Below are 25,942 nucleotides of genomic sequence, written 5' to 3' on the forward strand. Positions count from 1 at the left end.
GGCGCTGCAGGATTGGTTCACTTTATGAGTCAGAGTGATTCTTCAGTTTCAGGTGGTAGATTGGGAAGAGAGAGATCAGCTGCTTCCATATATCACTTTAGGACAGCGCTTCCCAAACTTTTCCTTCATTACCCAAACCCTCTTATCAGAAAGTCCTTTTTATCCAATGTAGGTAAAACACTTTAGTCAATTTAATGGGTCCGTGTGTAGTTACCCAAAGAAAAACCACTTTTAATTTACCTAGGTTTGGGAAGCCCTGCTTTAGGAAATGCCCAGCATGAGTCACTGGGAAGGTGAACAATTGTCCCTCTCCAATGCCTTGTTCAGAGGACTCTCCATGAGAAGCCTGCAGGGAGCAGCTACCGTATCAGAAAAATCCATCCACTCCGAAGAGGTAGAGCAAAGCAGTAGCAGCAGCAGCCCTCTTACCATAGGCAGTGGCTCTTCTTGGCCTCCTCCTGGTGCTTTTCTCAGCACAGTTTAAAGTTCTGGGCTTTCTCTCATTTTGTCCTGAATGGCTTGAGCCCTGGGTATGTGAAGGCAAAACTTCCTGATTCTGAGGCATTGTGTGGTAGGGAAGAATGCTGAGTCAGGAACCAGGAGACCTGGTTTAAATAGCTATTCTACCTCTAAGCTCACTGGATGATCTTCAGCCAGTTATTTCTTATGTACTTCATTGGTGTTGGCATGGAAAAAATGCCTACAATCTTGACCTACCCTCAGTGATTAATCTATAGCTGTTCCTATAACATTCTGAAGATGTCCTTCTCAGGCATCCAACCTATCCATTATCTTTCCCATCTTCTATGCACCTCAATCTTGCCAAACATAGGCATTTTTTGCCCTTTCTGCACTTTGTGTAATGTTGCTTACCCTGAAAAGGAAAAGTGTGTTTGGTATGTAGGTAGACAGATAAGTTTTTCTGTTTTATTTTTACAATGAGGTTTGCTACGTCTTTTCTTTTGGTTAACAAAGGGGTGCCATCCACACATCTCAAACTTTTGGCATCCTCTTTTGATTCCATCTGTCTTCCCTTCCAGTCCTGTCATACTTATAATATAGTTCCTTGTACCCCCCAGCTTTCATTCTCCATTTTTCCTTGAGTTTGAAACCTACTTGGATTGCTCTCCACTTCAGCTTTCAGAGAGTCCCTTATCTCTTCCCATAAATCCTCAGGTATTCTATTGCCTAAGGTAAGCACACCAGATCCATTTCTTATATGAATGTTATACTCTGACTGCATGGGATTTATTTCTTGATTTATTTATAGAAGCTATATGGCCACCTATCTCATATAATGATCCTAGCCAGCTCAGAACAATCAATAAAAGCAAAGGTAAAAACAAAACTACCCTTCCCACCAGGCCAAATTGTGTCCCAGACCAAATCTTGCTGGCACACCTATTGTGTACATTTGATGACGATCTGCATCTGGAAGTGCCCTAGCTGACTGGATTGAACATTTTCATTTTCTTTTCTCTATGATATACCTGATTTGATTACAATGTTGTACTTCTAATTTTGTTGTGACAAAATTCAAAATATTTATTTATTTATATTTCAAATTTCATCACCACCCATCTCACTCAAAGAGTGACTAATGATGCTCAGGTGCCGAGTAGGTGTTTTGTTACTTAAAGGAGGTGCTGGCAATGAACAAAGAGTTTTCTTAAAACTCTATCAACATGTCCTTGGCATTATTGTTTTTACCTAATCCAAATCTTCCTTTAATTTCAGGTTCCTCCATTTCTCCAACTTTTCAACTCCAATTGAAAGGTGAAAGATGAAAGGTCCCCTGTGCAAGCACTGAGTCATGTCTGACCCTTTAGGGGGACACTGCGTTCACAACGTTTTCTTGGCAGACTATAGCGGGGTGGTTTGCCATTGCCTTCCCCAATCTAGAAATATTATGTCCCTTCTAGCCATTTCATTTTCCAGCATTTGCAATTAGCCATTGAATTCCTTATTGTCTTCCAGCATTATGCCTGTTATAGAAGCATACCCTTGTGTAACACTTGATATTCACTGGACAGCAATTAATTATGATTTGATCCTGTCATTTATTTAGTTACAAATCAGCACATTTATAGCAATGTCTTTTTGAGTATTATTGCCACTCCATTCCTTCCTATGATCTCATACCCTGAATATCATATAATTATCTGATATAAGGTAGCCCATTCCAATCCACCTAAATTCACTTATTTCTGAAGCATCCTGAAGAATTTAGTGCACTTCATTTGTGGGTTGACAATTTCAAGTTTTTCTTGGTTCATACTTCTCTTAGTACCTGTTTCAACTCTGTGTGTCTTGGTCAAACGAAGGACCCTTTTTCAAAATTGGTACTGTTAGTAACCAGATTTCCTTGAGGGTTTGGTCTAGCCATGCCATCACTTCCAGATCTACTCATGAATTTCAATGTTCTTCTCTACTAACTACAGTCATACTTTCTGGCTTGCAGGGTCTCATCATCTGGCATCCCAAAGTCTAAAAATTACAGCCATATCCATATAATTTTCTTGGCATATAGGACTTTGGCTATTGACTCTTCTCTAACATTAATTTCCATTTCAGGCATTGAAATCATCTTAAAATGTGTATGGGAGGCTATTTTCAACTCATCATAGCCATTCCAGAGAAAAAAGTAAAATTGCAAACCTGCAGCTCATGGGAATTTACTCTTATGTGTATAAGAGTGTATAATTTCAGGTAATATTTGAACAAAGCCATCCTGAAATGAAAAATACTTGCTAGCCTTCTCTTCATATTTCAAGGACAATTATGTCCTTGTTTCATGTCCATTTATATTGGGAACATGCAAGAATGAATCAACATACTTCTATAAGCTAAGTGAAATAATAAATGAGGGGAAAAATTCATCTGCAATTAAAGCATTAGCTGATTAAACTACTAAATAATTTGATGAAGCTTGCAAAACATCTTAAAGCCCCTTGATCTGTAACATGATTTACTAATTCTTCATCCTTAGTTCTATGCACTTGTACAGGTAGGTGACCCATTCAGGCACTTAATTCTTAGCATATAAGAAGATTTAGAATAGGATTTATTCTATTTGATGGAAGCAATTGTGCAGGAAGCTAAAATCATGCTTTAGAGCTTGACTGGTTTGGTTCCCTAGAATGTTCATTCTCTTTTAGAAATGAAATGAAAAGAATGAATGGCATGAAAATAGGTGGAATTTATTTTTGACTCTCACCTCAGTACCTGGGAAGAATTATAATGTATGTGCTTTTGGCATTTTTTAAAAATACTGTTTTTCCATATGGTGCTTAAATCTTCCCATAGTCATTTTATAAAGCACTATTCTATCACAAGCTCTCCAAATGCAGAACACTGTGGGAAGAAAATTTTGGAGCCATCTAGTTCCAGCTATTGACATGCACTGTGACCATTGTCACTCTTGTAGAAAGAGTTCCTACTGTCCTTCAGCTATGCATAAAATAAGAATAAAAATAGCTGTAATGGATCTGGCCATAGCCCCATCTAGTCCAACATCTGTTATGTAATGGCCAACTAAATGCATTTGAGAAGTTCACTAGCCTGGACTGGAAAATGATAGCTCCCTTCCACTTTAAAACATGCCACCTATCATTTAGGGAGTGGTCAATAGCCATCTGTAGTAGCTACTGATAGTTTCATCCTCCATGAAGCAGCTCAGTCCCTTCACCCCAATCATCCAGTTGGGTTCCCATTGCCACAATGGCAGGTGGCCAAGTTCACAGTTTAACTATGTGTTGTATAAAAAAGTATTTCTTCCTGTAAATAATTCAGTGGATGAGTTCTAACATCATGAAAAAGGGTGAAAATCTTCTCTTTTTGTCCATATTATTTGTGCCATTAATGATTTTATATACCCCTGTCATGCCTTCTTCATTCTAAGCTAAGGAGCCCTAATTGCTGTAATCTTTCCTTTAGGACAGCTGCTCCAGCACTCTAATCATGGAAAAAAGGCAGCTTAAATTCTGTGGTTCTGGCCACCATCTTGACTTTTTACCCCCTACCCCCCAATTGTTACTGGTTACCCTTGTTTGCACCTTTTCCAACTCAATAATTCCTTTTTAAGATGTGGTGGTAAGAAATGTATACAATTCTTCACGCCCATAGATAGGGCCAGGATGCTCTTGGTTATTTGGTTTTGGGTGGTAAAGGACACTGGAAAATTAATTTTTAAAAATATTAACTGGGGTAACTTATTTTAGGGCTTATTCTAATATTTTTGTATGTTTATCACCTATAAATAGGGTATGCGTGTGTGTGTGTATGTATGTATATGTGTATGGGCAAAGTGGCATTTCAGGATCTGAAAAGCAGACCCCACAATAGCGGGAAAATTCTAGGAAGAATAAGATCACCGATAAATAGGGTGACTCAGGCCTCCAATTTTCATCACTTATAACACTGAAATTTGGAAGTTTGGTTGGAAGGGCAAAAAATTTAGAAGCTTTGGGGACACAAAAAGGGGGCTTTGGGGGAGTCACTTCTGGCCTGGAATTGTAAGTTGTCTGACTTGTTTTCCTTTCTTTCTCAAAAACTAAGGAAACCCATTGTTTTGGCTACAGTCCTTACCCAGCCCCCAGTATAGCAAAATGGAAATGGTTTATTTCAAATAAAGCTACATAGTTTAAGGGGGGCATATATAGATATGAAAGGCTTGAAGACAAGTTGCACAGTTGCTTGCCTAACAGCCAAAAATACAGCTGAACAATAATCTCTTTTACATACAGTATATACATCGACAGGGCAGGAATTTCCTGTCCAGTACAGGCATGGATTGGAAAAGTACAGATCAGTTCATCAAATAAATCACCCTCAATTAGTCATGATTTTAAAGAAGGTGGAATCTCTACTCAGAGAGGTAGCATACATGTCATTGCTATTCAGTCCTTGATGAATAGGGCAGAGATTGGCTATGTCCATTAAGAACTGCTTTTGAGCTTTCCTGAATGATCCATGGACACCTCAGAGAAGGTCAAGAAAACAGAACATCATATTCTAATTTCATTGATCAAATGTCTGTCTGCATTATAAAACAGTTTCTTATGTTCTTTTGTCATGGTTATTAACTACCCAAGTGTAAACATTTGCTTTGACGTACTATCTGTGTAAGTTTCTACAATATTCTCAGTTATGCATTTAGCCAGTGTACAAAGTTAATTCATTTAGGTACTGGTATAGCACTTTAACACTAGATGGGTCACATCAAGAATTCCCACCTCCTTGAAGGAAAGGAGCATCCCACCCTCAACAGGATAAGTGGATGTTACTTCAGGGGTCTGTTATAAGGGACCCAGTTCTAGCTGGGTAAGCAGATACATTGAGACTATGCCTCTGACCAGTGCACAGCTTCTAGTGGTGAGGGATTCAATGAGAGATGTGATGAGTGTATGGTAGCTTGCTTCTCTGGTGACAAGTGCTGTCTAGATAGCCCAAGAGATATTGCTGAAAGGAGTTCATGGTGCATGTTGGCATTGATGATGTGTAGAAAAGTAGTTGGGTAGTCTTGGAAGCCAAATTTAGCTTCTTGGGTAAGTTGAAATCTAGGATTGCCAAGGTGTCTTTCTCAAAAGTATGCTTGCACAATGAGACGAGCAGAACTGGATAGACTCAATGTGCAGAAGAGACAATGTTGTTGGAAGGAGAAACCCTGGAACTTTCTTTTGGATAAGCCAGATCTGGACAAAAAGTGCAGCCTGTGAGTTTGTGAGTTTGAACTATGAAGGTACCAGAAAGCTGGATGGAGGAGGAACAGTTTCAAGCTGAACCCCAAAATGGAGTGGCTGTGGGTATGTGGACCACATGAGTGTGGAGATGTTTCAACTTCAATCCTGAATGGGTTGTACTTCCCTCTTTGGGACTGGTGCACAACTTGGGGGTCTCCTTGGATTGTAGCTCTTGCTCAAGGAGCAGGTAGGCCCAATGCAAACTACTGCAATATGCTGTACATGGTGCTGGCCTTGAAGACTACTTAGAAGCTGCAGCTGTTCCAGAAAGCAGCTATAACAGGCACCTATGGCATGTCATAGCACATGATACAACAATACTCCTTTTTGAGTGCATTACTTACTAAGAGGCTTCCAGGTGCAATTCAAGGTGCTGGTTATTACAAAGCCCTACATGATAAAGGCACAATTATCTGAGGGGCCATCTGTGTCCCATAATTTCTACCCATTTCATATGATTAGGCAGATTTGGCATGCTCTGGGCTCCATCCACCCAGAGATTTGTATGGCTCCCCCTGTAGCCTTATTTAAATGAGCCCTTAAAACCTGGCTCTTCCACCAGGCCTGTACTGCAGTAGGTGGTGGACCCTTTGTATGATGACTAGAGACTGTTGATTAGAGACTGTTATTTTTTCTGTGGACATTTGATTTCACTTTGTTTTATATTGATTTCTCTCAAATTGTTTGAATTGCTTAAAATGGTATACTGCCCAGTCACAATGGAGCCGGGTAGCCTATAAATTAAATTAAAAATAGACAAACAAACAAATAAATGTCAAACCAGAGTGCAGCTGCTGTAAAAAGGCAGATTCTATGCAAATTCAATCCTATGAGATTGTAGATGGCACAAAACTGAATGGGATAGCGGAAGGGAAAAACAAAACTAAAAATTGATTTGGCAAAATGGACTGAAAATAACAGAATTAAACAAACATAAAATTCTTCATTTAAGAAAAACAAATCAGATACATATGTATAGGATGCTTTTACCTGGTTTAATAACAGGGGATGTAAAAATTCTCTTGGAAGCTGTGAGTCAGTAGTGTATCATAGCTGCTAAAAATGGAAAAGCAATTTTAGATTGCATCAATCAAAGCTTAATTTCCAAATTATGTTAAGTAACAGATGTGCTAAATTCTGCAGCACACACTGCAAGAACGGTGTTCATTTGGGGCACTACCTTTTAAGAAAAATTCAGAGAGACTAGAATAGGTTCAGAGAAGGGCAATGAGGATGACCAGAGGACAAGAAACTAAATCTTACAGTGAGAGATAGAACGTTGGGTAAATTTAACCTTGGGAATAGATCATTGAAAGGGATATGTTAGCATTTTTCAAATGTCATGGGATGTTATATACAACAAGATTGTTCTCTTTTGTCTCAGAATATAGGAAACAGAATAGTATTCTTAAATTACAGGAAAACAAATTTAATTAAATGTTAGGGAAAGCCTCAGTTCTAGAGTGGAACCAATTGCTAGGCTGGGCAACTATGTCAGAAATGCATTTATTTATATATCTTTGTGGAGAAGGGGATTGAACTCAGTGACTTAAATGGGCCCTTTCAATTCTTGAAAGGGCCCATTTTCTTCAGTATCTTAGAAACTGGTGGGTTTTGACCAGCCATACATATTACAGCAGCCATTTTGTGAGAATGTCCATTAGATTTTGTATTCAGAATTCAGAATTCAGACTTGCACAATAGCCACCAAAGTTCCTGGAATTAGCCAATGCCTCCTCAGAGAAAAAGGAAAGATGGGAAATATTGCTCAAAAAATCATTCACAGAATCCATACTATTTTAGAACAAGGGCTGGATTTAACAACTGACATTGGCTGGGGAAAAGCTTTTAGGGAAGAAAGGAACTCTCCATTTTAGTCCATTAGAGCTTTGTCAGTCACTTTGACCAAATTGTGTGGGTTTGTTAATTTTTTTATAGTTCTGTTAACTTAAAATTCATTGCTGGATGCTGTTTAATGTCAGTTGAAAACTTACTCACTGGAAAAATACAGATGTATTTGGACAGTGATGAAAGCAAAACTGAAACAATTGTGCTGATGTTTTAATTGAGACCAAAACCTCCAAAACCAAACACGTTCCATGAAAACTTACTGAGTAAATTCACTAATAATACCAAGTCAACTTTGAACCATGCTTGAGAAGATTTCCCTGTTGTTGTTGTTTTTCTCTCTCTCTCTCTTTCAGTATGGCCTGAGATTGATTGTGTAGACAGCTTTCTTGGACCACAAGCCCACACATAACCTAAATAACTTGACTATCTAACAAACTGTTGAAGTGTTGATGAGAAATTCAGAATACAGAAGATCTGTTTGGAGTAACATAAGAGGCACCTCCACTGCTGAAGCTATTGCACTCACCTTCTCCCTGTCTTTCAATGGTGTCTCTTTCTATTCTGTCTCCTAGGTCTATGTACAAACCACCACCCTTACAATATCTATGAACTTAAGTGCTTCAGTGGCCCTGGGGATGCTTTACATGCCGAAAGTTTACATCATCATCTTCCATCCTGAACTAAATGTCCAGAAGCGGAAACGTAGCTTCAAAGCAGTAGTGACAGCAGCCACCATGTCGTCACGACTATCACACAAAACTAGCGACAGGCCCAATGGGGAAGCAAAAACAGAACTTTGTGAAAATGTAGATCCAAACAGTAAGTAGACTGGAACTTGTTGCTTTTTTTGCCAGAGCTTTGCAGAGACTGTGCTGAGAAGAACCTTATCTCTGAGACCCCATCATTACTTTGTTCTTATCTTGAAGATTATACACAAGTCTATCTGAAGTTGTTTTATTCCCATGAGATGCTCATTTTATGATATTTTTTTGTCCAGTGCTTTTTGGTTCTCCCTGCTGGGAATAACTCTCTGGGATGCTTTTGAACACCACAGGCAATTCTTCCTGATATCTCCCCTTCCTTTTTAGGGATAGAGTTTTGAGCATGGCAACATTCTTTGATAATTGATCTCAGGACTGAATACTCATACATGTCCCCTATATAGAGAACTGCATCTGATGGTCTTTAATAGAGAGGCAAGACAATAGCTGGGTTGGGGGTGGGGGAGTCTTCTTCTTCTTCTTCTTCTTCTTCTTCTTCTTCTTCTTCTTCTTCTTCTTCTTCTTCTTCTTCTTCTTCTTCTTCTTCTTCTTCTTCTTCTTCTTCTTCTTCTTCTTCTTCTTCTTCTTCTTCTTCTTCTTCTTCTTCTTCTTCTTCTTCTTCTTCTTCTTCTTCTTCTTCTTCTTCTTCTTCTTCTTCTTCTTCTTCTTCTTCTTCTTCTTCTCTATTTTACATAGCTTACTCATACCAAAAAGTAGGAACATGCAAATATAGGCACCTACTCCTGATGGCATCATTCTTGACCACTGGCCATATTCATAGGGGTTGAGAGGAGCTGAAGTCCAGCAATACAGAGTATGCATTTTGGTCTGAGGTTTTCATTACAGATTTAAGGGGAACATCTTAAAATACTACTACTACTACTAACAACAATAATAACAACAGTAACAAGCAACCTTGGAGCTATCTGCATTAAATGCAAGGGAAAAAATTAAACTTTAAAAAAGTCTTGTATTAATGTATATCCTAAATCAGTTCCTATTTCATAATCCAGTGTGAAACCATGGTAGATTTCCTTCAAGCACAGTGAATACAAACCAACCAGGCCTAGTTAAAATCAGGTGGGTTAGTTGTGTTTACTTAAAACCTATTTTGATTCAGTGTGAGCACTGTTCAGGTGTTTAGGAATTTGAAGCATTTGCCATGCAAATATCCCTGTTAAGCTCCACAACTCTTTTGTGTGCATTGTTATTTGAGTAATATCCACAGGAAGCAGAGCTTCAGGATGCTGATTCCTGAATAGTGCCCAAGTTTATGGTTGCAATTTATTTTCGATCCCCACCCCCCAAAAAAGACATTTTGCTCAAATAATGAGTAACAGTGTCTCGTTTTTCCAACAAAAAACCACAGTACTGTTCTTTTAATACCATCAAAATATTGTTTGTCAATTCATTTCCATAACATTAAAGGACTATTATATGTACAGAGACTATTTGGTAATATGAATATTTGCTGAAATAGTTCAGTTAAAAGACAGGTGATAGACTAACAGTTTGAACTGACAGCCCTAATCATAGGCAGAGGCTTCTGGTTAACTTGAACATAATACACAAAGGGAAATTAGATGCAAATTATGTGAGGAGAAAAGGAATTTTAATACATGATGGTCCTCATCAGAGAAATTCTATGAACAGCTTCATCATGTTTGTCAACAATTGGCAAAATGCCATGAACAAGTAGCCTCCATTTCTAGGAACACCTTTGATTTGTGGTTAGTTGAGCCTCCCCCCAGCTGCCTTCCCAACCTAAGGAGATCAAAAGCCATTGTAATGATGATTTTAAAAGAAATTATCAAGCAGGACAGCCATATAACTTTGACTTAGATATAATTGGCAACAGTTTCTTGAAGTTCTTTTAATTCTTGACTTTCTAAACATTGCTACTGGGTCAAAACATGTCTGCAACCATGGGACTGTGAAATTGACATTTAGTGGGGGGGAAAGTATAATTAAACAGATTATCAGGCCATTCAGGCCAATTAGATTAGAGTGGAGTGGGGCCAGCAGACTTGTCATATCACATGTGTGGTCTCTTCTTCTTTGGGCGTGTACAGATTCTTTGTGAAGGAAGAGCTAATCCAGACTATTCCAACCTGTGACATTCCGTATGAATTGGGTTTGCCATTTCCAGAATTGCCAGTCATCAGCCATACAGGCTGTGAATGCTGGAAGTTGCTGAAGAGTGTCGGGCAGATATCCTGATCTAATGGTTAAATCAGAAAACAGGATGCGTGTTGAGAAACTTGAGTCAACAACATCAGCTTGTTGCAGCCTGTGAAAATGTGTGAAAATGTCCTGAGAGGAAGAGTACCAGGGACAGTTCTGGCATAACCCCAAGTCATTTCAACACCTTCTAAGCAGAGACTGAGTACTCTTATCCTTAATTTAGATGCTAGCTATTCTGTGAGAGCCATGTTTGGTGTATAGGATTTGCTCTCAGATGTTTTGTGGGATGATAGTGCTTAACAATGTGTTCCTCTTTCTTTAAATTATAGAATCATGTCATTTTCCCTAAATGAATGCTACAGGAGATTTGTGTACCTCCAAACACCAAGATATTTCTTGTTCCAACAGTAAGAAAGTTACCTATTGACTTTCTCTCCTCTTTCCTTAATGAAAGGCTTTTTTTCATAAAGAGTCATTGCTATTGTATGCAGATTATTGGCCCATTGCATTCAGAAAAAAGGCAATCACAGCATGCCTTAATGAATCATAGGCTGCAGATGAAGCATCATTAATAGGGCATCTGACATTTCAATCAAATATACGCAAGATCACCAGTTTTTTATTACTCAGTCTTCAGTCATTTTTCCTGTTCATGGTCTCAGAGAGATGTGTTTATTCCAGCAGTCACTGTTCTCTAAACTACAGTATTGTTATCTCAGTTATTCTCCATTAAACTGGCAATAAACAGAAGGAGAAGATAAATATATGTGGGATGCAGTGGGAGGAGAGAGACAAATTCAAGAACATTTGTTGAGTGGGGAGAGGGAAATTATTTTCTGGTGGTATCATAGTAGTAGTTACAAATTGGATTATCAAGTCATCAAAGGGCCTTCTCCTCTTTCCTTTGTTCAATTTAAAAGTGAGACTGGGGCTCAGCTGAGTGCTTACAGATCATTTATTCTGTACTTTGAAAATGAATGATCCTACGAAAATGGTATAGAGCCAACCATCTTTTTCTCCTTCACACAATATCCTGATAATGATGGCAAGTCATCATGGAGTCCATTCCCCAGGGCATTATTGGTTCCATTTTCTGAAATGTACAGCCTTGGTATTGCTAGTAAAGTGCTGTGGCTTCACTTTTAAATTGGTCGGTAGCAGGGAAAAGACCTAAGACTTCAATCCACCTTGTAAGGTGTTTTGTAAGTGCTCCAGTCCTTAAACTATCTCTTCTGAACTTTGGGTAAGTTTGTTCCCTGTGACCCATCCAGGTTGATGCTTTTGGTGGTACAGGCGAGGATTAGCCACTCTGCTAAAAACTAGCAACAGTGGCAAAGTAAGCTAAACCATTATGCTGAAAGCTTTACAATGGAGAATGAATTACAATGGAGCAGGATTATCATCTTCACCCTATATGATGAGAGTTTTTGTATGTGGCAGAAGTGGGGTACTTGCAGCCCTCCAGTTGTTGCTGGACATCCACACCCATCTTATCTAACCATGACCAGTGGTCAAGGATGGTGGGACTTACATTCCAACATTATTTCATGGAGTACAAGTTTCCCTATATTGATATCAGGCATGAATTGAACATTTTTTCTACACAAAAATATATAAGGCTGTTGTTCCTAGAGTGGCACTCACAAGCACTGATTTTCCTGTGGACACCCACCTTTGTGCCCATCAGACAAATGCTTGCCTGACTTTTTAAATTGAAAATATATGTATTTTTAAAAAAATTAAACAGGAAGCTGACATGCTACAAAGCAAAACACTAGACTGCAGAATCATCTTTATTTCCAGGAGGGTCCTAACATTCCACAAATAAGGCATAAGTGATCTTGCAAAATAAAATGGGTCTGCAGTCTACTCTTCTGCCTGCCAGACTGGAAAAAAGAAGGTAAGCTGGGTGCTGCTGAGGATGTTTTGTGAGTAGGTAAGCCTTCCACCCATAGCAGCCAATGTGTGAGAGCACCCGTTAAATGCTCTCCAACTTCCAAACGGGCCTTCTCTCCTCCTCCCCACAAAAATGGGGATCCCTGCTATAAGGTCTCAAGGCAGAATCTCTGGAAAGCATTAAAACACAGCTGTCCCATGCCTATCAACCCACTAATCATAATCACAATTCGCATCAGATATATGCATGCTTTCTTCATTGAAAAGCTTTGCTTTGCTATTATATGTTTGACTGTAAGTCTGTCTGCTTTTGTTGTATTTTTAATTACTTCCCTTTTCAGTATTTTCAGCATCTTATAATGAAGGCAAATCTTGAACATATAGTTCCTTCCCCCCCTGAAATAATTTATTCTTCTCATCGTTTCACAGGCTGAATTTCACAGCATTTAACAAAATCTCTGATTGTGCTTTTATCTGAATAAGTGGAATGCTTGTTCTCCTAGTCGTGGCAATACTGGGGCCAGTAGAAGCATGTTAGCTAAATTATTTTGTTTCATTTAGTGATCTGTGCTTGTTATGCTTAATCTGATGCCATAACAGGTGGAAGATTTCTAGTTGTCAGGGGTCACTGTTTTTAAAAATTCATTTTTAGACAGCTGTGGGCTGAATGGATAGTCTGATGACATCATTGGATGCAGAGAGATTGAGACTGTCCTTTTCCACCAGTTTACTTAATGGATTTACTGTACTTTAATGGATATGTAAACCCATTACATTTCCCCCCCACCGCCCCCTTTTCATTTCCTGATCAAATCTGCAGAAAACCACATATTTGTTGTTTGAGGTATTTGGGGCTCCCAGAATCTACCAAAAAAAAAAGCTTTGGGGTTATTTGTGGCCTCTAGGCCATAGGATATCAACAACATCTTCCCTATCAAGAAGTTTCTTTTATAATATTTAAGTAACCAACTAAGTTTGACAATATTAATACATCCTTGTCAAGCCTGAGTTATGCCATGAGGCACAATGATCTTTTGTTTCAAGCATTAGATTTAGATGAGTGGTGGAATAATCTGCCACTTATTCCCCACCTTCACATCTACACCCAATACTATTTTGAAGCCAAGCTCTTACTCAGCTTCAAACCTGGGGTTTAATTTGAGCTTCTTTGGTCCCATCAAGTTCGTCACACCTTTGAGGCACTGGTTAAGGATCTCCACAACATTTCTGGTCCAGCCTGGATTGGGGATGTACAACTGAGTATCATCAGCTTATTCAAATTGAAGGATGACTTCTCTCAGGGGTTTTACGTAGATGATACCGAATCTTATAGTATATGATATACTACAAACTCAACTGTTCTTCCTCTCCACACACTGCCTACTCAGTGTGTGCCTCCAACTGTAATATGGTGCCTCCAACCCTCAGAGGCAATTCAGAATACCATGATCGATAATATTGAATGCCACAAAGACTTCCAGTGTAATCAGGAGAGCACACTCCATAACCAGGTCTTCACATAAAATATCCACCAGAGTGACCAGTACTGTTTTGCCCCATGCCTATACCTGAATCCTGACTTAAAGGGATCCAGGATTCCTCCAGGATCTGGTGTAGCTGAAGTCCCACCACCTTCTCCAATATCTTCCTCCAAAAAAGGGACATTGGAGACTGTTGTGCAAGATAGCTGAAAATGGCCTCTTCAAGAGAAGGCACTTCATTCCCTCTCTCTCAAGGAGGCATTAATCATTTCCTGTATCCAGCCATATGTATCCTACCTGGAAACAGGTTGGGAAATTGATCCAGTTTACAGATGTTAGAGATCATGCTGATAAGAACCCTATTTAGAAGGTAAAGTATCTAAACAGACAGACAGATGCATTGTAATGCTGTCACAAGTAAATAAATATCTCAACCTTCTGTATTCATGCAGTGAATTCATGCAGTGAACCAGACATGCCATTATCTACCTCGTATTGGTAACAACATTTTCCAACAATGGAAAATGAAGTGGAAGATATGAACTTACTGCTAGTCATACCCCAGATGTACTCAGCTAACCCTTTTGAAAAGCTATTCATGCTAGTCAACACAGTTTGAATGAAACAAAGTGAAGTGTTGATCAGGGAATATCTGGCATGTTGCTGATGTCAGAGATTGGAATTGAGGAAGGGGCAGAAATTCAGAAATGCAGGCAGCTTCCAAGAGCTCATTGACCTCAGTTGAATACATGGAGTGGAGATGTGCCTGAAGGAGGCATAGTGACTTGGGGAAGAGAGAAAGACAGGCAGCCTGGCTTCCCTTTGTTGTTTCCTTCTCTGTCTCCCACTGTGAGAAAAAAGAATAAATTTAGGGCTCAGTCTATTGTCTTCTGCCAAGTATAGCTTCATTAGCTGTTGAGGTTACAGTCAGATGAAGTGTGCCAATAATAAAAGCAGCCAGTACTGGTTTAAACATAGGTGGGCTGTAGAGTATTTGAAGTATATGAGTTTCCTTGTTGACACATGATTTTATTTATTTATTTATTTATTTATTTTCTTTCCCTCCTTTATTATTTTTATAAATAACTCAAGGCAGCAAAAATACCAAATACTCCTATTTTCCCTCCTCCTATTTTCCCCACAACAACACTGTGAGGTGAGTTGGGCTGAGAGAGAGCAACTGGCCCAAGGTCATGCCTAAGGTGGGACTAGAACTCTCAGTCTCCTGGTTTCTAGCCCCTTGACTTAACCACTAGACCAAACTGGCTCTCTTTTTATACCTGCTCATCAACTAAGGTTCATGGGCTATTAATATTTTTCTAAAGCTCTTTCACTTGCTCCTTTCTCTCTTTCTTTCACACATACCTATGCAGTGTGATGTATGACTGATGCTGTTAGCAAATAATATTTGGGAGAAAATGCAGTGTGAAATATAGCACTTGCTTGGCTCTTATTGTCAGCTGGAGGGGTCACCTTCTTGATCACCACAGGTTATATTTCAGTAATAAAATGAAACAGATGTCTATCTAATGTGCATTGAAAGAGACTCACTGTGATTCAACTAGGAGGTCTCCTCCCTCCTCTCCAGGCTACTCTACAGTGAGTTGCCAAAACGTGATTCAACTAGGGTAGTGTAGCATACCTATATAAAGTTGAGATCCTCTGTGGTTCTCTATCTCTTTCAGAATAGAAGGGTCTAGGAACACAATCAAGTAATGGAAGGTAGAGGCTTAAGAGTATCCATTGGCTGGGGACACCAGTTTAGGGAGGTGTGAATGATGTATGTGTGTCATGAAAGCATCAAAGAGCCTGCTGTACAAATGCTGCTATGCTGGGCTATCTCTTTTGCTTGTTCATCTGTATTAGTTTCTGACATCTTTGGCATGTGGTTGCCTACTTCATCTTTTGAGGGGTAGGAGAGATAAGAAAATAAGCCCACACCTCAAAGTTTGGAGAACAATGAAGATTGATAGCATGGGGAAAGGGACTGGATTCTGGACATAATCATTAATTAATATAAACTGTTCCAAGTCATGCTTCTTCTGATATAAGGACACTTTCTTCTGTGTTTGGAAATGCCCGAACCTTTTTGTGAACTGCATTGTTTCTTGACAGTGTAAAGGATAAACTGTACATTGAGAGGCTACAAGCTTTATATGATGACTAACACTAGCTCATAAAAATAAATAATATGATATATTTAAACCCATGGATTATATATACAAATATATTTACTTTTCCTATAGACTGCATACCACCTGTAAGAAAAAGTGTACAAAAATCTGTTACTTGGTACACTATTCCACCTACAGTATAGCTCTTGCCTGCTTTCTTAGAAGGTAAGACAAAGATCTAACTTTTACTGATTCATTAAAGAAAACTGTATCAAGTTAAATGTTAAAAATGCATTGACTTTACTGAAGTAAAATGCTAATGAAAACAAAAGTTGTTTGCACTGTATTAATTGAAATAATGAATTATCAAGTCAATACAAAGTTCATGGGAATGTTGCTTAGCTAATGAAAAGCCACAGTCCATGATCTGTCTTTTTTGTCCCCCCACAGAGGTACGTGAATTGCTGATATTTCATTTCTAATCTCAGTTTGACTCCCTATGGAGGTCTGGATATGGAATGGTTTGACAGCATGGTTTCAGAGGAATGTATGGTGACTGATCCCCCAATAATCTTTTTTTCCCCTCCCTTAAAAGAAATAGAAGTTAACTTTATGACTGGGTGTAGGGGGAGGAAAGGAAGCTTTTCAGTGCAGAAGTCAACTGCAACCTCCAGTTCATACTACATGTGACCAAAAGAGACAGACTTTGGGCACTCAAAGCAGGTATGTCAGAGAGAATTAGGAATGATCAGAAGTTATGGGGTCTTCGCACTCCTGTTCTTGGTATTCAATGATGATAATCCAAGATCACATCCTCTGGTCATATCCTAGGAGGCAACTATTAATCACTGTACCCAATAGCTACAATTCACTGTTCAGGGTCCTAGATACATACAACTCTTCCTTGAGATAGTGGATCAGTCAGTCTTCTAGGTTGTGAACATTAGGCCAAAATGCTGATCTTCTAGCTACTCGGGATTGCCATAAATCATCCTACTTCTCTCATTCTTTCATTGAACACAAGAAAAAAGGGGTTGTGTGAAGACCTCTTATCTGAGGTGGGATTAAGGTGCTGCTCATATTCCCATAGTTCTGAGATTTTCTGTTGTGTCTTACTTCCTATTTTGTGGATGGGTGAGAGGATTATTTTTCTAGTAAACTGATGTATTAGTAATATCATGTGACTATTGGTTAACATTTCAACATTTATGTCCTTGTTTATTTACAGTAAATATTAATTAAAGACTTTGATTAGTTATTAATATAATAGCCATTGTTATCTTTAGAAAGATTCTTGCAAGGATCTGCTTCAACTGAACTAAAAGAAATTTGTTCTCATCGTTGTTTGGAATGTGTGATTTTTTTCCCCATAAGGGTCTAAGTAATCTAATCTAATAAATCTTCATTTCAGTTTTTAACTTTTCTCTGAAGCCTCAGAGGGTGCTCCCAGATGGAGACAGCTACTGGCACTTAGAATCAAATTGATGCTTCCTTATTGGATCTTTTGTGATGAGAAAAACAAGCAGAAGAAACAGTAGGAAAGACACAGTAGGATTAGGAAAGGAACTCAATGCTATGTGGACCCTGATCTCACTTATAAATCTGTGAACATGGCAGGGTAATAGCCCTATAAAAGCCTTGTGTAGAAGCACCCAAAGAATGCATTTCCATAGCTTTTATTTCCAAAGAAGACAAAAGAGGTGTACAAAATCAGATCTTTAAATAAAGTTTTCTGTTAGCAATAACTGCTGCCACAGGATGTACATCAGTATCTTTATGCAAGAAATTCACTTGATGAGAGATTTCCAAATGCCAAATATACAGTAAATGGCTTGAACAAAAGCAAAGCCAGGAGAATACCTCAGTCTGTTGAATGTATTCTCGCTGTCAGAAGACAAATAGGAAAGAAAATGTCTTCTGCTCTCTCTGAAGCATTGCACCACAAAGATGTCAGCTTCACAAGTTTCAACCTAGCAACGTTTCATTCTCTGCATATGCAATTTGCTCTATTTTAATAATATAGCAGATATTCAGAACACAGCTTTATTATGGTCTTTTGGCACAGTGGTCCTTCAGCAGAAATCTTTGCTAATATCCCACCCCCCCCACCCCACACACACCAAGTTGTAGTTCTTTAACTGTCCACAGTTAACTGAATTTGCTCATACTACTGAGAACAATAAATGTGCCAATTCCTCAATTGGTATGCAAGCCAGAATATATTAAACTCCCTGTTTGATTTTGTTCAGATTTTCATTTTTTTTCTCCAACTGCAAGTTTTGTTTGCTTCCACATTTTGCTATTGTCTACATTTCTGAACGTACTTTTCTAACAGCATGCAGTTTCCAAGCAGCTTTCTCCTAGCATAATGTGTGTTTTCCATATTCATTGCCATATATACCATTATATAATCCTTCTATATACATTGTGCATTTAATTGACTTTTCCATAATTTGCCCCCCACCAATGTTTTCATGGGCTTTATATTGTTATAAATATAAAACACATTTATATCACTATAGCGTTCATTCTTATGTTTTATATATTTAAGAAATACATGGGGGGAGGAGGAGGAGGATAAATAAAAATACAAGTCACACCAGCATATCAATATATTATTTATTAGCAAGCAACAGCTTAAGCTGACTAATGTAGTCAGTAGCAGGGCAGAGAAAAATCCTCTTCACATGTTTTACTCACATGATCTACAAGAAATACCACTTTCAGGCTACATGTGTGTGTGTGTGTGTGTGTGTATAGCTAGAGAGGCAGTGCTTAATATTTTGCAAACACAGATATGTTGTTGTATGTTTCTGAAAAGTCACTCCAGTTCACCAATTTTGAAAACTCTTACCAATCTTGTTGCATGTGCACCTGTCCAATTGTAAAGCTCACAGTTTAAATCATCCACAACAAAATCTGTCTCTCCAATTTGAAAATTCTTCCCATTTCTCATTCCCTCAGTTGTGTGATTTAGCTTACAATCTGTCAAAATGCTACCTGAGGAAATAGTCACCTCATGCTGTCCAAACATTGTGATAATGACTCTTCTTCTTTCTAATCATGAATATCTGACTACATCTATTTCATATATTTCACATCTTGACTAAAAACTGTAAAAGTATTGTGGGAATACCCTTAAAAGTTGGGTTCTTGGTGTTCTGTGACCTAGTTTCTCTTCCTGCAGACTTTTCATTATCAGGCTAGGGAACCCTAAAAGGTTGGCCTTCCATCTACAGTAGAGGGAATCCATCCTCCTTTGCCTGTTCCACTCACCATTACATCCATCTCTGTCCAGATTCATTCACATATCCTGTTTCCCCAGCATGAAGACACCTCACTAACCATTTGCTATGTACATGAATGTTTGATGTCATCCTCAACCCATCCTCTGACCATGAAGTTGGCCTCTACCTCTCTTTCCTAGCTCAGTTGCAGAAGCAGTATCTTTCCACTTCAGCCAGCATAAGCCGAGCAGTTATTTTGCGGTGAATTGCTCCATAGTACATTTAGGAGTGGGGCCTGTCCCAGTGCTATTGGCCCTGAGTCTATTATGCACCTGACCCCTGATCACTGATTTCCAGGGCAATTTGCCTTTTGGCAGCAGAAAAAGCAGGGCTCTCCCTCTGTGCCAAAAAGTCGTCTCTTCCATTTCTCTTGCCAAGAATATTGGCACCAAACAGACCCATTTTCCCTCAGGGAAAGGAGAAGGGGAGAGAAGAAATTTTGTGCTATCAGCTTGTTTATCTCCATGAGATGCTATTCTCTCATGCTTTTCTCCTCCCATCTTGTCCTGCCACCCATAAGTGGCAGGCACAATGGAGAAGCAGGTATTTTGGTTGCATGTTCTTCTGGCACCCAAAAAGATCTGGTCCCCATAGAAGTTCTGCTCTCTTGCCACCTGGAGAGGCAGTTCCTCCCCGCTCCCCCAGCATAGCTGCCCCTTAACTTAGGTACTGCATTGCTTAGTGATGGGGAGGGGAGATTGCATTTTAAATATGTAGCCAGTGGACTTTCACCTCTATCCATGTGTGGTTTTGATGTCCTAGGAGTCTTCTGTAGAATGCTGGGCATATATTTTGAATGACACCCCCCCAACACTGTGAAGCCACCCCACAGGGAGTGGCTGCTCTTCCCCCCAGCTTTGGTGCTGCAGAGTAGAAGTTGTGGAAGGCTTTTTAAATGAGGAGAATTGGCTCTGTAGCTTGCAGTCCTGTAGGCATGTGAGAGAGATTGGGAGGAGAGACTGGGGAAGTAACAGGAGGAACATTAGACCTAAACTACCAACAGAAGGGTGAGGTGTTTGCTAATAGCTTATCTCATAAATGGCAGCTCAGTCTAGGCTGCCAAAGGCCTGGGAAGAAGAGATTCGACATGTCCAAGAGACGCCACTTCAATGAAGGCTGGAGGTTCCTTATCACAGTTTCCAAAATACAATACTTTTATCCTAATTCTTGCATGAAAGCTCCTTATTTTGTCATTCTTCCTTCCTTAATTGTGACTTGCAGTGCAGAGCTGGTGAAGATGCAGCCCATCAAGCCACTGTTCCTAGCTGTCATGGCTTTGCAGGCTGCACTCCTATAGGGAAAGAACCCACATCTCCTCTTCTCTCCCATGGCTCTGAGTGGGACTACAAAAGATTGTTGGACATCCCAACTGGCACCAAAGGAGGCATTCCTCACCTGGCCTCCTACCTCTCCTAGATTCTCACTGCAGACCAAACCCCTGTCCTTTCGGCTTTGTTGCTGAGACAGAAAATGGATTTAAATGCAGTCCTCAGCAATTGGAGCCAACATACCTTTGTGCTCCTGCACTGGATAACCACACCTCAGTTCAGCTATGTGGGACAGCCGTGCAGCTTATTTTCCATCACTGTACATCACCCTTTTTCTAAGGGCTGTTAACACTACATGGAGGTGAAACTCTCCCTTCGTGAGGCCCTGCACATTTCTGGTTATCACTGCCAATCATCCTCTCTTGATCCAAAATCTCTTAGATGAAGTGTGCTACATGCATTCACATGCATTCATTTCTGCCAGATACAGATACAAGCTGCCATGTTACACAGAAAATGTTACATAGAGAAATAAAAATACATATTTCCTTGTAATTGAGGTGTCAAATTGCATATTATCCGATTTTGGCTATTTCTGGCCAGTTGCCCTAATACTGTATTGTTGCTTCCCATATAACTCATTCATTTGAGGAAGTCCAGATCTCTGAATGCAGCTAAGATGCAAGTCTTACATGAAATTTTGACTTTTGGGTACATTAGAGGAGTCATTGTGTTTAAATGAGACTGACAACACTGCAGAAAGTTAAACTGGTACATATGCCTTTGTAGAAATGGAAGTGAGTAGCATGACCCTCCAACTATTTGGATGCATCAGAGTGACTAGAGCTTTGTTCCAGCTGGAATTTTCAGGATCAACTGCTTCATTTCCTGATACATTGCTGCAAAATGCTTCTCCATCTGGACAGCTAGGAAACTGTACATTGCCTGCATTAGTAATTCACATAATTATTGATTACAACATCAGCCTTTGCCATCTGTAAAGTGTTTCCTAAAGGCCAAGCTTTGTTATCAAGTTCACATTAGAGAGTATATTAAATTAGTTGTCAATTAACATTTCAACCTCCTGGATGTCAAATCTTTATTACCATTCATTAGACTATTTGCTTTACCTTCTGAAAGCCAAAGTAAGTATTTATACCAAAAAGGGTGATGGCAATCCTGGTAGGCTTTGAAAGTTTCTTGAGCTGGATTTTTGTAGCCACTTAGAAATGGTCTTGGGCTTAAATCAGAATTGTGACAGTTCAAGGCATCACATTAAGCCCATGAGCCTGGAGAAGATATAACAAAGGTAGTCATCTTCAGATGATTACTTGAGAGTCTGTCATATGGATCTAGGAGGAGAATTGATGATTTCCTCTCTCTGCATTGGTGAAAGCAGTTGCTCCTCTCTTCAAACCAAGGCTGGGACTTGTATTGAAGAATCCAATTACCATCTTCTTTGTTTACTACACTATATATTATATAATGTATTCCATACATCAAGTGTAGACAACCTGATGCTTTTCAGGGAGAGCATTCGGGGACTTCAGATACTTGCAGACTCAGATCCAACAGCAAGGGATTTGAGAGCTGTAGACCAATACCCATGAAGAGGATCTGGTTTCTTATTCCTGCTATAAATATTCTTTGCTTCTGAATAGGAATTTTATTTTCTACTTCTGGAGAGAGTATGTTAATAAGCATTTTTTTATGATACATTCTAGTTATAGTGGATAGTAGTGACCTGTAGGGACATTATCTAAGTGCTCAGAAGTAGTACTTAATTTACCCAGAATAACTTCATACAGTACATGTATTTCCTTTCATGGCTGCAGTTCTCGTTTTATTCCCCTGAGCTATAGTCTGAGAAGGTAAGCAATAAGAAGTCATTCAAGTGACAACTGTAAACATAACCTTTCAAACAAGGTTTGCATTCTAGTGAGAGGAACATGTCAGCAATTAAATTGTATAACCTGAAAGAGACCATCTTGCCATGAATCCCTGTTAAATTTAAAATAGTTCTTAATCATGATTTCTAAATTTTTACTTGATTTCTTTGAACTGTGTAGTGGATGCATTATATTGAATTTTAATACGGGTGCACAAAGATAATAAAACTGCATGTTTAGTTCAACCCTCTCCAGGGTTTTAGTGGCACCAGATATGTTCATACCATTTGTGTCATGTATGAGTCATTGCGTATGATGTTATCCTCCAAACTGTTACATGAATTGGCTGTGCACTGTATGTTCACACATGCACAATACTATATGTTCCAATTTCTAAAAGAATTGCTACCTTACTCTACAAATCAAGCACATTTATAAGGTGCTTATAAGGGGGGGGGGGGGAAGTGATATTGTTGTGAAAGGCTGAAAACTACTCAAATAACTTGTTAAATGAGTAAATAAATAAATAATAAATCAGTTCTGTTATACACTGCTAACACAAATTAACTATAATTGTGTTAGCTGAACAATAGACCCAACAGAATAGTGTGTTCAACACAATCAGCTACTAAAAGGAATGCAATACCCTGTATATTTAAGATTCTTTAAGGACATTTATATGCACCTACATTCACACACAGAAACAGAACCACATGCATATAACACAGGTCTGTTGGATTGATAAAGCACAGCAGATTGAGTTGAGCTATAGCTGTGATAGGAAGAGTATGTCTGAAAATATAATAAAATGTAGGAGGGTGAGATATGTGACTGAATTTTGTTCAACCCACATATTAGTAAATGCTGCTTGTATGGAAATAATTGCCATAGGAATACAAGGTAGTTATAAGGATCAGATTTGCTTTTGATTATCCCCGAAAACTCATTAAAATTCAGCACATAGTGTAATCATACATGAAAGTAGTTCATGTACTATTTTCACTTGCTTTTGAATAAGGACATAGATGAATTGTCGCCATAGTTACTGCTGGTTGATATTATACCTATCATATTTTGGGCCTAAAGCACTGCCTGTTCTGTTATGCTATGAAGATCATTTGCAGGCCTTTAAGCAAAAGCTGGAAACACAGCCTTCAGTAGGACTGTTCCAACATCGCTTTAGTCTAAGTTTTTCAATTTAAGAAAGTGGACAGACCCTGCTCTTAAAACTACTGATTTTTCTGTGCTAAGTAGCTAGATTGGTGCAAATGGTTTTTGCAGCCATTTGTAATTGAGTCCATTCTACTTTTGATTTAATGAAAACAGTCAATGAGCTCAAGGGAAAGATAAATAATACTTTGAATCCAGTTTGTCTTAAACACATGAGTGCCCCATAGGAAATGGAAATATAAATAAGAAAGTTAAAATAACCACGAACCTTTGAAGATAGCTTGGAAATTTAAAACCTGTGCTGTAGTGTTGTTGACAGTTGAGACAAAGAACAAAACCTCTTATATAGGGACACTCTGTAACAACTACGACATTCCAGTCTTTGTTGTTATCGGGATCAGTGCTCTGGGCTTGAAAGGCAGAGAGATAACAACAGCAGCAAACAACAACAATTTATTAAACTTGTATGGCACTCAACTCTCAATGACTCTGGGTAGCTCACAACAATCAGACAAAGAAATTACAATAAAACCAATAAAAGATAAAAGAGGGCAAGTGTGACAGACCAGATGGCATGAAGCAAGGGGTCTCCCTCTCCCTCACCAGAGGCCTGGGTGAACAGCCAGGTCTTCATGGCTCTTCTCAACAACAGCCGAGTGGGGGGCATCTGGATATCAGGGGGAACCTCATTCCAGAGGGCAGGCCGTGCTACAGAGAAAGTGCGCTTTTGGGGTCCCAATAGGCAGCATTGTTTAATCGAAGGAACCCAGAGTGCACCTACCCTGCAGGACTGAATTGGCCAGGCAGATGTTATGGGAGACAGGCAGTCCCTTAAGTGATCAGACCCTATGCCGTGTAGGGCTGTGGAGATAGAGACATGTGCTTTCATCACAGAGATGTAGTGCAATGAGGAGACAACCTTTCTGCACTGAATGCTATTTGTAACCATGCAAAGACTCTTACAAAATATAAAAGGTAGTAACAACTCTGTACTGCACTTAATAAGTTGGTCTTTGACACTGTTTAGAAGTATAAAGTAAGCAGAATTGTAGTCTTGTGATAGTTTAAGGATGTCCTTCACAAGATCATCCAAAATGACAGTTTTTAAAAAACAGCTCAGAACCAACCTTCTACAACTACATACAAACATAGAGATATTTGCATAGTCTGAGCTAGATATATGACAATACAGATCACTCACCACTGCAAGTCAGCAGTGGGCCTACCACTATGGGATCCAGTATTTCATGAACTAAGTATTAGAAGTTAAGATTTTAAATAAAAACATCTGTCAATTTCCACATCATCTTATTTTTAAGCAACTGAAATGCATTAAAAAGATAAATGAGCTAGAGAGAGAAAATGAGATAGGGTTGCAATAACTATATTTACTGAATTTGGAACCCAGAAATAATATCACAGTTAGACAAGACTCCTTAACATAATGGCACTGCCCAAAAGAAACTCCTTTAAAAAGCTTTACTGAAATGAATGGGAAGGATGTGGTAGAAGAGCATCTGTATTCGCAGGAGGGAGAAAATCATGCAGAAAGATATTAGAATACATTGGAAGGAAATAGCAGTAATGGCAGAAGGAGGCACCATTCATGCACATCTATTCCATAAAAATAAGTAGCATGACAATACTGTAGAGTAGTGGTTCCCAACCTGGAGTCCCACAACCGCTGGTGGCCTGAAAAAATATTGCAGGTAGTTCCTGATTTGGGTTTATTGAATGTAGTGATCACCAAGTCTCACAGGATTTATCTGTCTGTCTGTCTATCTATCATCTCATATACATAACTCTGGGTGGCTAACAATTAAAAAGAAAATAGAAAACCACCAAAATTAAAAAAAAAAAAAGAACCATCAGTAGCATAAAATAGCTGCTGAGAGCATTTGTAATGTGCCACATTTAAATTAACCACGAAACGGGCTCATCCATACTGCCAGGGCCCCAGGCTTGATGAAAAAGCCAAGTTTTTAATGCCTTGTGAAAGGCCAGAAGAGTTGGGGGAAGTCCAGTCTCAGGGGGGATGATATTCCAGAGGATGGTTGCCAAGGCTGAAAAGTCTCTCTTCCTGAGTCCCACCAGATGAAACTCTCTAGTGGACAGGACCCAGAGCAAGATTTCACAATCTTCTTGTAAGATTTTGGCCATTTTTATTTTTTTTTTAATTAGATTTTATTTTAATGTTGAGTTTTGTGTGGGCACCATCTGTACCATGTTGCCCACTGATGGAATGGAACTCAAGCCAGGTTTACATGCTGCTCCCCTAAGCTTTTGATAAGATTATGGTC

At 39.1% G+C, this 25,942-nt stretch overlaps 1 protein-coding gene across 3 annotated transcripts in view; it reads left to right on the forward strand.

Moving 5' to 3' along the window:
- The window catches only part of GRM7 (glutamate metabotropic receptor 7), a 354,665-nt gene that overhangs the window by 316,788 nt on the left and 11,935 nt on the right, over nt 1-25,942 (forward strand). For 2 of the 3 annotated variants that reach the window (XM_063291615.1, XM_063291616.1), the window contains exon 9: nt 8,165-8,411. In XM_063291615.1, the coding sequence (XP_063147685.1) occupies nt 8,165-8,411 (247 nt within the window). Of the gene's footprint in view, nt 1-8,164; nt 8,412-16,160; nt 16,254-25,942 lie in introns of all 3 variants that reach the window. The other variant, XM_063291614.1, reaches the window with a different exon arrangement.

Source organism: Candoia aspera, chromosome 2 (assembly GCF_035149785.1).
Source record: "Candoia aspera isolate rCanAsp1 chromosome 2, rCanAsp1.hap2, whole genome shotgun sequence".
NCBI lineage: Eukaryota > Metazoa > Chordata > Lepidosauria > Squamata > Boidae > Candoia > Candoia aspera.